This window comes from Lygodium microphyllum, chromosome 5, assembly GCF_053477565.2.
Source record: "Lygodium microphyllum isolate KBCC chromosome 5, Lygodium_microphyllum_v1.1.10, whole genome shotgun sequence".
Lineage (NCBI taxonomy): Eukaryota > Viridiplantae > Streptophyta > Polypodiopsida > Schizaeales > Lygodiaceae > Lygodium > Lygodium microphyllum.
In genome coordinates this window covers 93,618,785-93,632,947 of record NC_141139.1, presented here as the reverse complement: position 1 = coordinate 93,632,947, position 14,163 = coordinate 93,618,785, and the positions used below count along the sequence as shown (strand labels likewise).

General features: G+C 38.8%; 1 protein-coding gene across 5 annotated transcripts in view; it reads right to left on the bottom strand.

Moving 5' to 3' along the window:
• Window positions 1-10,795, bottom strand: part of LOC148036141 (sugar transporter ERD6-like 4) — a 51,053-nt gene extending 40,258 nt beyond the window's left edge. For 2 of the 5 annotated variants that reach the window (XR_015690915.1, XR_015690914.1), the window contains exons 1-9: window positions 10,227-10,793; window positions 9,661-9,723; window positions 9,389-9,478; window positions 9,250-9,309; window positions 9,109-9,174; window positions 8,966-9,031; window positions 8,744-8,819; window positions 7,250-7,314; window positions 7,011-7,121 (exon numbers count right to left, since the gene is read on the bottom strand). Coding sequence is in view for 2 of the 5 variants with exons in the window: in XM_087678147.1 (XP_087534273.1) it covers window positions 7,011-7,121; window positions 7,250-7,314; window positions 8,744-8,819; window positions 8,966-9,031; window positions 9,109-9,174; window positions 9,250-9,309; window positions 9,389-9,478; window positions 9,661-9,723; window positions 10,227-10,427 (798 nt within the window). In the remaining 3 variants the exon portion in view is untranslated. Of the gene's footprint in view, window positions 1-7,010; window positions 7,122-7,249; window positions 7,315-8,743; window positions 8,820-8,965; window positions 9,032-9,108; window positions 9,175-9,249; window positions 9,310-9,388; window positions 9,479-9,660; window positions 9,724-10,226 lie in introns of all 5 variants that reach the window. The other 3 variants (XR_015690916.1, XM_087678147.1, XM_087678148.1) reach the window with 3 other exon arrangements.
• Between the last annotated feature and the right edge of the window lie 3,368 nt (window positions 10,796-14,163).

Genomic DNA, 14,163 nt, shown 5'->3' with positions numbered 1-14,163 from the left:
ACCAACTTCCCATCTCATCAAAGATAACATCCCTGCTCACTCTGAACTCACCTGTGACAAGGTTATAACAACGATACCCTTTCTGCTCTAAAGAATATCCAATAAAAACACATTTTTCTGCCTTTGGATCAAGCTTCTTCCATAGCTCATCTAGCACATGAACGTATACAACACAGCCAAATACTTTCAAGTGCGATACATCAGGCTTCTTGCCAGTAAAGTATTCTTCAAGAGTCATCCCATGAACTGCAGCTATGGGAGTTCTATTCATAATGTAAACAGCAGTATGGACAGCCTCAGACAAAAAATGTTTGGGCATATTCTTTTCAACCATTAATATCTATGCAACTTTTGCAATATGCTTGTTTTTTTTTTCTGCAACACCATTTTGTTGTGGGGTATACCTACAAGTAAATTGCCTCTTTATCCCATGAGTCCTCAAGAAGCCACTGAACTCATTAGAGAGGTACTCTCCCCCTCCATCTAATCTCAAGAACTCTACTTTTAAGCATGTTTCTGTTTCAACAACTGCCTTAAAAGATTTGAAGTGCTCAAACACATCACTTTTTTTCTTCATGAAATATACCCATAACTTCCTTGAACAATCGTCAATAAATGTGACAAAGTATTTGCTACCACCAAGAGATACATTTTGTGTAGATCCCCAAACATGTGTATGGACTACATCAAGTATTTTTCTACTCACTTCTCTATCATGCGAGAAGGGTTGTCTTGCCTGCTTACCAAACTGGCATGCTTCACACACTTTATGCAATTCTGTAACTCTAAATGAAAGCAACCCTATAACTGATCCTCTGGACTGCATTAATTTCAGCCTTTGTATATTTGCATGTCCAATACGTTTATGCTATATTTCAATATCTACAACTATTCCTTTTCCTTTAGTATACATAGTAGCATCCATTACAAGAATTCCAACATCTAAAGTGAACATTCAGCCAACTCTACTTCCTTTTGCCACCAACATGCACTTATCATTAAAGTCTTCTACAAAACAATCTTTTACATTGAATCGGACTTGCAACCCCTGCTCTACCATTTGGCCAATAAATACTAGATTCTTTGTAATTGATAGCACATGTAAACATTTGTCAGACTCTTTGTCTGGCCATCATACAAAGACAAGGAAACCTTTCCAATGTGTGAAATTGGGTGGCATGAATCATCACCTGTCTGCACATAACCTGGGTTTCGTAAGTCTTGCATCTCTCCAAACCATTCAACATGACTAGTCATATGATTAGATGCACCTGAATCGACATACCATACATCATCATGTGTCCCCTTTCCTGTAACTGCATTTATCATATGCTGCATAACAAACAAACACTCATTTTTGTCTTCATTCTGTCGTAAAAACGATGCATAGTTTCCTTGCTACAATTTACCACTGCAAATATCATCCTTCTTTGCATAGCAATGGGCTGCAATATGGCCTGTTTTGCCACAGTAATGACAAACAATAGCAGAATTTTCAGAACCTCTATTTTGCCATCCACCTCTTCCTCTAGAGCACCCCTGCCTCTAAAGTTTCATCTGTCTCCAGAAACCTGCATTTCACCAAACTATTGATTGAACCTGTTTTGCTGGTTATCGCCAACACGTCCCATACCACAGCCTCTCGAAGAGAATCTACCACGCCCCCTTCTTGAACTCTAGTAAAATGCTTGGACCTATTCACCATTTCTTTCAGACGATCACCTTGCATATTGATCTCTTCAATAATCATGAGAGAGATCAACTCATCAAAATTTGAAAATGGCTTCCGTACATATACTGAAGTAACAAATAATTTCCATGCCTTCTCATTGTTAAGGCCACTCAAAGTGGATGAAATCAAATCATCATCATCCGGCATTGCATCAATCGCTGCTAAAGTATCTGCAATGCTTCTCACCCTCAACACATACTCATTGACAGACATTTTCCCTTTCTTCAAGGCATTCAACTCTTGCTTGAGTTGAATCTTTCGTGCCTTTGTATTTACTAAAAACATGCTCTCAAAAATTGTCCAAGCTGCATGTGAAGTTTCTGCATTCTTAATATGTCCCAACATAGTATTATCAATGACTGCAGATAGCCAGTACATTACCTTTTTGTCTTTCGCATTTCACTATTTCCATGCTTTTAACTCATCTGCAGTTGGAGAGATACCTAGCTCTAGCTCCTTTTCTTCACCTGAAACAAACTCATAAAAGTTCTTTCCAATGAGGAAGTTCGTCACACGAAACTTCCATGAAAGGTAGTTGTTCTTGTCGAGCTTCTCAATAATGGGATTTCCACTGTTCTCTGCCATTATCATAAACAAGGATACAACACAGCAATCTAGTCTTCTGTAATCTTTCACAACACGTACACAACAATACACCAAGCAACCTTTTTCACTGATTGTTCAATAGTACATGTAATCTGCAACCTGTTTGCAGATAAACTTTATGTTTGCTTCCTGCAAACACCTCAAAAATTACAGATTCGCATTCTGTAACTTATGTGTCCACTTTTGGTCAATACAACCGAAATCACAGTGTACCCTAAAAATGTTGTCTGCAACCTTGCAGCTCTAAAAGGGGGCCTGAAACGGCCTCAGACGCCCAAAATCTCACAGCAATCTCATAGCAATCTAAGATTTTTTCTCAGCCCTGCTTTCGATGCCTCCACAAGCACTATCCAAGAGAGAGAGTGAAAGAATGGGAGAGCTTCTTACCCGTTGCTTGCTTACTCGAACCTTGCTTCGTCTCCTTCACTTCAACCTTCGAAATCAGCCTCTCTCAGTGGTGCGACTCTGATACCATGTCAAGAATAAAGTGGTAGGGAGACTTGCTTGAGATGCTGCGCCAAACACACATTGTATACACAAGAGGAAGCTCACTCAAGTACACAAGAAGAGAGATGGAGACCAAAACGTTTTCTTGTTGGTTTTTTCTTCTTTCACATGCTATACAATGTACACAAAGTATACATAAGATACAACATAAAGGAAAGTAGCCTTCTAAGTCAAACACTGCATAACCGACTACACTAATCGGCTGGTGCTATATCTTTACCAGTTGTAGGTAGGTGTAACAAACTAAATATAATAAGTGATAAGTCAATGGCCATGTGAGTATCATAATGACCACCAATGTGCAAAGTGTAGATGTACGGACTCATCTAGCCAGACAGTCCATCATCAATGTCCGCACGTGTTAAGCTTGCCATCTCAACAAGTTACACACTGTGATTGTTGGAGTTTTCACATTCTCTCTCTCTCTCTCTCTCTCTCTCTCTCTCTCTCTCTCTCTCTCTTCTTCCACCATAACTTTTGCTTCCGCTCCGTGCTTCCACTTCATGCTCACTTTCTTCAATACTGCCCTCATTCTGCACAATGCATAGGTTGAGGATTAATCTTGTTGGTTTTACACGAACAAGCTGAGGTGCATAGGCTGCACATGCGGGTAATCTACAGGGAAAAATATTGAGACTATAGCAAAAAATTTCATCAAGCAAAAAGTAAAATCTTGATAAGTTGCGAGCCTTTTTTTTAAAACCCAAAAAATGAACAGGTATAAAATGGCTTTTTATACATTTACATACCAAATGTTTACAAATCTCTAGTATGCTAAATCATATGTGTTTGAATCCAACTATGATGGTAGCCTTAAGATTTTGGTACTCTATATTGATGATATGTTGATTGCTAGGAGTGCTTATGATGAGTTGGATGCCTTGAAAAATCAGCTCAAAAGAGCTTTGAGATGAAGAACATGGGACAAGCCTCACATATTCTTGGGATGCATATTACACACAATTTCTCTAAGTGTCTCCTTTACTTGTCATAGAAGTACATCCAAAAGGTCTTGAGCGATTTCATATGTAGGATGTTAAGCCTATTGGCTGTCCTTAACCTTCTCATGTGAAGGCTAATTAGGCCGATTGTCCACAGTAGTCTGATGAGCAGAAGGCCAAGATAGCCAAGATCCCTTAGGCATCCGCAGTGGGCAGTTTGATATATGCCATAATAACCACTCATTCTGATATAGCATTTGCAATGGAAGTTGTAGTATGCTATATGGCTATACCTGGCAGGCGGCATTGGGATGCCATAAAGAGTATCATGAGGTATCTTAAGGGCCCTACAAATATATGCATACATTATGGTGGCAAGGATACAGGAGTCATAGAATACATTAACTCTGATTATGCAGGACATGCAAACAATAGGAAGTCTACCTCTGGCTATATCTTTACATTTGCTGGAGATGCTATTTATTAGATGTCTAGGGTGCAAAAATGCATAGCCCCATCTACTACAAAGGCAAAGTATGTTATAGCCATTGAGGCTTATAAGGAGACTCTCTGGTTAGACCATCTAGTCGCAGACCTTGGTATTACTAATGTGGTTCCTACATTGCATTCAAATTCTACAAGTGCCATTGGGCTGGCCAAGAATCCAGACTTCTATACGAAGACAAAGCAAATTAAGGTGTGCTATCACTTTATCAAAGAGGTGGTGAAGAAAAAGTCTATTAAGCTTGTCAAGATCTCGACTGATGAGAATCCTGCAAATCTACTCACTAAAAGTCTCTCAGTGGAACATTTTGTCTTCCTTAGGAAGACGATGGGTGTAGGATGAGATGATGTCTACTTTCATCCTGTTGTACTTTGTTACTTTTTCCTTGTTCTCTAGCGGGCACCAATCACTATTACTTTATTCTTTATTCTTTTAGTGACATTTGAATACGGTCAAACATAGTGACTGCTAGAGTTCTCACATACGATGTCTCTCTCTCTTAATCTCTTACTCCATCTGCCATAGCTCTTGCTTTGCTCTTGCTTCCACTTTTGTGCTTCCACTTGGGCTCCACCTTTCATGCTGCCATCAACTAACTCCAGCTGTGTTGGTGACTAACTTCTGCCCCTTTTGATAGCTACATTGAAAGTTTAAGCAGGTCCCCTTATTATCCAACCACTTTCAATGCATGTTGTAGCTTGCATTTAGTGTAGTGCAAACCCAGTCAACATCATCTTCACCTTCCTCTATTGTTGCCTAGCTTGCTACTACCTCCGATGATTAGCTACCATCATCTTCAAGCGGTTACATTGTTGCATTTTGTAGTTACAACACTCCACATTCATCTTCACCTCATCTCAATTCTGACTAGTGGTCACAACACTCATGATCCGTCACCAGTGGATGACACATATCAATACGTCACTCAGCCACTCCCAAAAGATAAACTCGTCGTTGGAGAGTTCTGCCCTTGAGCATCTTTACACTTTTTCCTTCATTTACAACATTCATTTGCTCGCTTTAGAGTTCTCTTCCTTCTTTGTTTATGTTTTCATTTTTGCATTTTGCAATTTTATTTGAGTTCTTTGTGTTTTAGTCGTGGCCGTATACTCAATGTTTTTTTTTGCAAACCCTAGCATATCTCCACAAACTATTCTCTACAAGCTACCTCTAGAGTTTGATGGGGCAGCTAGTGGCCTACAAGCCCAAACATTTGTCACACCTATCAGTATTGATCATAAGACCTCTATGTTGCTTGAGCATGAGGCTTCTTTGCATGTGGGGGAAACTATCTTGGTCTAGTGGCAAACAAGAGGCTTTTGCAACTTCAGAGAAGGTTGCAAGAAGAAGAAGAAGAAGAAGAAGAAGAAGAGTCAGTGCTACCACTGTGGCAAGAAGGGGCACCTCTAAAAGCATTGCAAGAAACAGATGTTGCACAATTGGTCATTTTATGATGTATTATTTTAGCCTTTTAAAGGCTGCTCATCCTCCACTATCATTTAGTGTACATCAAGCTTACTTCCTAGAAAAGAGTGAGGGAGTCTACTGCACTCTACTAGCTGCATACTCAACCCATGCCATTGTACTACTCTTGAGCCTTGGTATATGGATTCCATTTCCGGAGTCTCTTCTTTGAGTTCTCGTGTTCTTGCTGTATTTGTCTATTCTTCTATTCATTGCAGCTTCTATCAGTAGTATCTCTTTGCTTCAGTTGTTCCACATTTTTCTGCCAACAGATGCAGAAGATGCTTTCAGCAAAAGGCCACATTGAGCTCTAAAGAAGGAGAGTCCAAGTTGTACTATAGAGGCGGAAAGTGATCCACAGGTAGCCCATGTAGCTGCAGCCAAGTGTTCATCTTAAGTATACTAGCACTTAGTGTCACCACATAGTGCTAGCTGACTAGCACTTAGTGTCACCACATAGTGCTAGCTGTCTAGATGACTTTAGAGCAAGTCTAGAGTATCTTTGTCTCAGGAGGTTCCCAAAGGCTGTGAAATGTTCCAAAAAAACCTTGGCCACCATAGATGATGCTCCCATCTCTGTCCTAACTATATTGTCATGTGTACACAAAATGATGAATGTCACTGATTTATGGTACATCTTGTCATGGGTGAAAAACTAAAAAATGTGTGTGTGTGTGTGTGCGTGTGTGTGTGTGTGTGTGTGTGAGATCGACTAAGGGGAAAAACGATGGGCAAACAAAAAAAATGAGAAAGAGATGAGTAAAGTCAGTTGAGAGAGGATAGAGGCAAAGAGGAGATGATGACTTGGTGAAGGGAAAGGTATGGACAGTATGTTGGAAGGTCACAAGCAAGAAGGAGCTCATTTTGCTATCAATACTTGGGCTTTTGCTCTTTTCAGCTTTCAATGGGACCATTGATTTCTGGTCATCACAACATGTTGCTCTTTTTACACTTGAGAGAATGAGTTCTTGCAAAACATACCCACCACCTCGTATTATCTTACAAAACATTGACTAATGGGAAAGGGATCCATGCATGTATGAGATGGTATCATTGACATCATGCATATAACAATCCATGTGTACACCATTGACATTGTTAGGCATCAAAAAGTTGAAACTGTGGACCTTTTTGCTTCTAGGGAAAGAGACACAACACACCATGAATACTGAATACTTACCTTTGTAGTTCCAACTCATACAATCTAGATATGTATTATAGCCACATCAAAAATATAAGTTTAGTAAATATCTACATGCAGCTTGTAAAGAACCTTGATGTATTCAACTTCTATTCTGATATCGCTCTTTTTCCCACGAAGTACTTGAAGGGAGGCCTCAAATTCACCATTCCACCCAACCTTTGCCTGCATGCAAAATATCCAGACTTAAACTAATGTAAAGCTCATCAAAAGTGATATTTTAGATGTACCATCCTGAAGTTAATGTAGAGAAATTGAACATAAGATTGTAGCTCATTTTGCAAGGTACGAACCAGCCATCTTGGAGATTCAGGGATGAAGAAAAGCCCAATCATTAACAAAGTGCATGGAATCGCACCTGTACAAAAACATGTTAAGCTACCATTGTCTCACAGAAGAAAAAGGTACTCTTGATTCAAGATTATGATGTGACAAATCTAAGAAGAATGTGTTGTTAAGTTTCAAAGTGCACAAGTTACAAAGACATATTATCAGTAAAGAGGGCTATTAAACAAAAGGCCATGATCACGTTAGGAGCAACATTGCTAGTGTTGGATTATCACATAAACGTCCACTACCTTTTTGCTTGAAAGTGCATCTGCAACAGGGAGCAAGAGCTTGTCTATTGTAGTATCCAGAATAATGCAGCAAATGTCTTGACAATAGCCTTCTGTGTCCTTCAATTATTCAGCTTTGGGGCTCCTGAGGCATTTTGGAACTAAGAGAGGGTGTTAGCAGTATGGTCCTATTTGATCTAAGAGAGCACATTGGCAGTATGGTCCTGTCCAGCTTGAGAGCCCAATTGCTGAATCAATGGGGAAAATTAAGAGCTCTATCTGGTTATAGGTTATAGGTCTTGGGGCCACCCTGTTAGTTAATAACCTGGGGTTGTCGGTTGAGCACCCAGACTTTCAAGTTTTGCTGTGCTAAGGGAAGTTGCCATCATGGCGAATTTGTACAGTCCAAACAGCACTATTTCTCTTTCTTGCTCATTCGCTCATTCTTGCATCCAATTGGTTACACAGCTCATTCACCAAGTCCAGAAAATGAAAAAGAATGGAAGGCTTGATGCCAGGTAGAACACCCATTCCTTCTCACAACACTCTTGCAGTGGAAGAGGAAAGAAACATGAAGCTCCAATGAAGAAGATCTGAAATCCAAGGGCTATCAGTTGCATCAACTGGAAAGAGGAAGGCACAAGCATTGAGGAGAAATGACAAAAGAGGAAGCCCATATATATGCAAAAAGATGTGCAGTAAGACCAGCTTTAAATAGTGTTGGTCAAAACCCTGCAGCTGACCAGCCCCAGCACCATGCCACTCCATGTGTACATGCCACGTTGCACAGCTGACTCCCCTCTCCAGACATCCAGTAGTTACCATCAGACTTGACTCTTCACTGCTCCTGCATCCTTTTAAGTCCACTCACAGCTCTTACCTTTGTATGCACAGTAAGATGCCAAGTTCAACTCTAGAGGGTCTAGTGCCAAGTCTCTTGGTCCTGTCTCTTACATGTTTGGTGCTCATGCTTACCCATTTGGAGCTTATAAAGTAGCAGCCCATATAACATTTCATTGATCCTCAACCCATCAAGCAAGTTTCTTGCAGGTCATTTATTTTTGCAAGAGTGTATGTCAAGTTCCTCTCTTCCTCTGATCTATGTAATCTCCCTCACCATAGCTGCACCTAATTTGCCAAATAATGCCACTTTCACTAGTTTGTTTCCCGAAGAGCAGTAAGACTATTTACAGCAGAAAACGTTAAAATTCTCAAGAGCCTCTTACTCACCAGCAACTGCAAGCATCCGCCATTCAATTGCCATCCCTAGTATATATGCAAGCAGAATTCCAACTGTTACAGAGAACTGTTGAGGTTTGCCAACATTGCAAGTGAATCAAAAACACTAATTTTTGAGGGTCAAAGCTAGCCCATTGATGGATCCTATGTAGCCATCGATGGATGCTATATACAGCAGAGAAGTTCAAGGAAAGATCACAGAAGTCAACCCACCTGATTTGCTGTACCAAGAGTACCTCTCAACTGCATTGGAGCAATCTCACCAATATAAATGGGCACCTGAAAGATAATCTAAATATTATCATTTATTTCAATATGCAACTTGAATCAACTGTTTATCAAAGCAGAGAGCGTACTGTGAAAGAGATGACACCAACACCAAATCCCACCAGAATCCTTCCAATATACAGAGGGGTAATTGTCTACAGTAGATCGTCAGAATAACAAACAAATATGGTTGTGAACTGCAAGTTAGGTCAAATCAGTGATAGAGCTACCTGAGACAATGCAATTGCTACCCAACCACATACATTTGGAACTGCTGCTGCTACTAGAGCCTGTTTGAAATAGAAGGTCTTAACATGAGAAATGGCTATCCAGACAAAAGTTCAGCCACTAGAAGTTGAATATGCTTACCCCTTTCCGTCCAAGTAACTCAGCAAGCTGACCACTCACTAAAGCTCCAACCATGCCACCAATATTAGACATTGAACCGAAAAAAGAAAACTGCACGGGCATCCAGATCATGTTCACATCGTGCATGTGATGCCAAGAGTGACCTCGCCACAAGGACAGGTGATATGTGAAACATTAATAAGGTGCAGGCATCTGTTATCCATGTAAGCTTCTAAAACCTCCATTGACATCACATGAATCAAATGGTATCTATGAGGATTTTGGATAAATACCTGAGAAACACTGAGGCTTAGATCATTTACCATAGCAGTTTGAGTTGGAGATGTGTATCCATTCTACAGCAACAGCAAGTCCCAAGCATGCAAATCGAAAACAGACAGAAGATTTCAACTAGCATTTGATAAGATCCCTTTATATATAGTGAGGCCACAAAATGCTGCCTATAGGGCATAACAACCAATAATGGAACCACAAAAATCTGTCTTTACTTTGTTCTATTTTATTTCTTAAAGACATCTCAAGAAAGAAGCAAATCGTTCTTTATGCTAGCATAGAATGTTAATTGTCTCACAAATGATACCCAACAAAGTTCAGAAACTACAAATCCTGCAAGAGCTTGCCAGTCTCTATAACATTGTTAGAGTTCTGAAACTATAATAATTGTTGTGCTTGGTTTCCATAATGAGGACAAGTTGAAAGGCAGCTTTTCCAGTACAAGCATGCAGAATATTATTGTATGGAACTCTACCTAAGCACTTGATCTTCTTTCATGACAATAGGTCCCAAGAAGATCAAATGCCAAACAAGGATTTAATAATGAGTATCATTTTGCACTCACACAGAATCCATATTGTACAGGCCCCAGTGCCACGACAACAGTGCAGGCAAGGGCGATGGCCACGCTCTCGCCGAATGCCTTTCGAGAGGAGCTGTTTCTCAATCTCTTCCTCCCGGCCGAAGAAGACGACGGCATGAAGGCCTTGTCATGCTGATTAATGGGAAGAAGAAGCTCCTGCAAATCGGATTCCGTGCTTCCCATATCTGATCAGAATGCAGCGGCAGCCACAGCAAGCCGATCGACAGGAGGAGGTTGACTGTGGGACTGTGAGCTAGAGAGAAGAAAAGAAGCGAAATTGGAGATTCAAGCACAGTCAAAGGAGAAGATGATGAAGACGAAAATGATGATGGTGATGATGATAATAATGATGATGATGATGATGGTGAACAGGAAGAAGAAGAAGGACAGGAATTGGTTATGGCCATTGGTCTCATCAGCTTTTGCACACGAAGGCTCAGAATACTGTAGCCATGACAGCTATGAGATCTCACCGTCTACAATTGTTTTCTTTCTTCCTTGGTTCTTAGTCTCTCATCAATGGCGACCTCACAAGGTAAACAAGAGAGAGAATGCACGTCTCTCTCTCTCTCGGCCCACCCACCATCCATGCATAACGCTTTTCCCCATTACACGCACAATACCTTAATCCTTTCACGACTATCAACTTGAACACATGCATGCATTGAAAAGAGAGTTTGCAAAGCCTTGGAGGTTGGTATCACCTTTTTATGTAAAAATTACCTTAATGTTCAACCAATATCTATGGAGCAAGGATGGGAAGAAAGAATGAATTGCAATCAGCTGGGAACAAACAACTGGCTCCACAGATGAAGGGGAACTTGGACTTGAGAAGCTTATGGACAAAGCAAGAAGGTTGCTCTTTCAAGTGTTGAAAAGGCTCCACAGATGAAGGGGAACTTGGACTTGAGAAGCTTATGGACAAAGCAAGAAGGTTGCTCTTTCAACTGTTGAAAAGGCTAGAGGTAGATTAGCCTTGGACCCAAATAGCAAAGTTCTTCTAGAGTCACGCCAAAATTGTCCAAAATAGATAATCTAACCACACACTACCCTAAGATAATTATGTGCACAAGAGTTCAGCTTTCTCTTTGTCAATCACATGCGGTCCATACATTAGCATATTCTTGGTGAAAGAGGGATTCTTCCCTTTATCAATCTATTTAGATGCAACACTAGGCTAATAATCTCTCCAAAATCTATCTCATGGATTGTTAAGAAAGGAATTTTGTGCTAGATAGATCTTTCAAACTATGGGAAACTCAACTCAATTAGAGGTCATGGGCCTAGATTTGTAGAGAGTTTAATCTCATGAACAAGGAGGTTGAGTGGCTGTTGGAGATGTTTGCAAAAAAGAAAGATGAGTAGCCCTCATTATACATGGTAAGGTATGGCAACCTCTTGAGTGATTTAGTCTTTTTTGGGAAATATAAATCAAGACAAGTCAAGAAGAGGAAGTGTCTTATAAAGCCAAACAACAAGTTGATTCTCAATCTTCAAAAGTCTTTCAACAAAATTTTCCCCAATGACTTAGTGAACGCATGAAAGAGAAGGGTTTTAAGAGCATGGAAACCCACACCATTAGGTAGACTAAATTTGATAGTGTGGAGAGTATTATTTCAAAAGCAAACTACTAAGAATAAGGTAAGCAAATTTTGTCATTGCTAACTACTACATGTCTAGGCAAGATGGTTGAAGATGTCCATCACTTGTGTTGGAGTTGTCCACGTGTAAGGTCATTGTGGAGGAAGTTTGAGAAGATGATGTTCTAGGCTGGGCTTGCTTGGGTGCACTATGAGCAAATACTTTTTGGGTGCTTGTGCGGGGATACTTGAGGCGAAATATGGACTATTATTAAAGTGATTGTAATAAAGAAAATCTAGACCATAAGGAGCAAGAGGGTGCATGGGGTTCCTTGATTTTGTTCAGTTGACATACATAGTGCCTTGAACAAGTGCCTATCCAAGATCAAATCTATTTTTAGAGTGATTGTAATAAAGAAAATCTAGACCATAAGGAACAAGAGGGTTCATGGGGTTCCTTGATTTTGTTCAGTTGACATACATAGTGCCTTGAACAAGTGCCTATCCAAGATCAAATCTATTTTTAGAGTACTTAGAGACTTTGATTGGGTGCATAAGGTGGCTTCTAGACTTTTGGTTAGCCCTTGCGGCGTTGTATGTACCTTTTACTTTGATAATATAATTTTCACAAGGTGTTTGGATTTTAAAAAAATTTACCTTGATATAAGCACCATTACAATGAAATCATAGTCACAAACTTAAATTTACTACATGTGCCATGCCTTATGATGCATTTTCTCTAATCACGCAACACAATATCTTAATCACAAAACTCATCTTGCTTAGTTGGGTTGATTTAATAAAGGAGCTCGTCTCACACAACTTTTGCTCATGAGTTCCCCTAGTTTATAGTTAATAAGATATTATTTGTATTGCTTTTTTTTTTTTCAAACCTATTCTTCACAAAGTTGTTCATGAGTAAAAGCATGAAAACTTGGCCTCTTCTACTATCATGAAATCATAACAAGGTACAACAAAGGGTCTCCAAAGTCTATAGTACTTCTAAATAAATTAGTGCAAACTTTGCCCACTTCCTTTTTGTATTTATGTCTTTTCAAATACATATGCCAATCTCTCCACAATCATATATCTGTACTAATCACTAACTTTTAGTATGATAAAGTGAGTGTATTGTTGGGTTAAGAAATAATAAACTTCTATACAAAATCTATCTTCAAATTCCTTGGATGGTTTCTCATGATTATGTACAAAAGTTTATCACACTTCTAGTTTGTGGAGGGGGTGACAATGTGGTCGTGTATGTAAAGCTTGTCGCGAGGACACATCTCAATGAGATCTCAATGCCTCCAATGTACAAGCTGCTTGATTAAAAGCATGCCTTGAAATCTTCTTACAAGGGGGACAAGAAAACCATGGCCATTGGCCATAATTGAGCATAAATAATATTAGGTGAATCTATATGGTAAATATAATGTATAACAATATGTATGTGTACAATATTATAATATATATGCATGATATTGTGTACTATTAAAATTATTAATATATTTGTGAATTATAATTTTAAGTTTCTTTAGTGGTAATTTCAAGTAAATCATTGGTCTTAGTTTTATTAAATTATATGATTTGATCTCTTTAATGTAAATAATATTAACGTATTAGATTGAAGAAATATTTTTATCAAAATAAGTGTTCTTTATATAATGCTTTGTTATTTTCTTTATATAATTCATTTTTAGGAAGCTTTTCTAGCTTTCTTTATAAAAGAAACAAGATTGTGCACAAAACAAGAGAATAGGGTTTATAAAAAGTTAGTTTTGTTGTTTTTTCCTCATTTGAAGTTGGAATTTAAAGCTTTTTGAGTTTTTTGGGGGGTTTTGGTATGTTCCAAATGCAATGATGATGTTAAAGCATCATGATTCGACACAAAGAATTCTCTCCCTGGGAAGTGCACCTTATAAAATATGTAAGATACCATGTGAGCTCAAAAGAAATAATATTTGATTTAGTACAATTAAGAAGATTATATTTACAAAATTGACTTTTTTTGAATATGAAAAAAAGTGTAAGTTTACCGAAGTAAAAGGGATCATTTTAAGGTCGTATAAAATACAAAGAAATGATGTTTCTTACTACCTCTTGAATGTAGGTTATATAGATTAATTGTTATAGATGCATGAAGTATTTGTAGTATTTGCTGCATTTTCTTAGTAGTTGGATATATTATATGAATGTAAATAGCTATCAATCTTTCATAATGGCCAATGCCAAACCATGGCTTTTGTCATGGAGGAGGTTGGGCCCTATAGTCCATTTTTATGTTACTCTTTGTGAATTTATTAACTTATCCAAATTCTTTTATGTTTGATTAAAGTTTG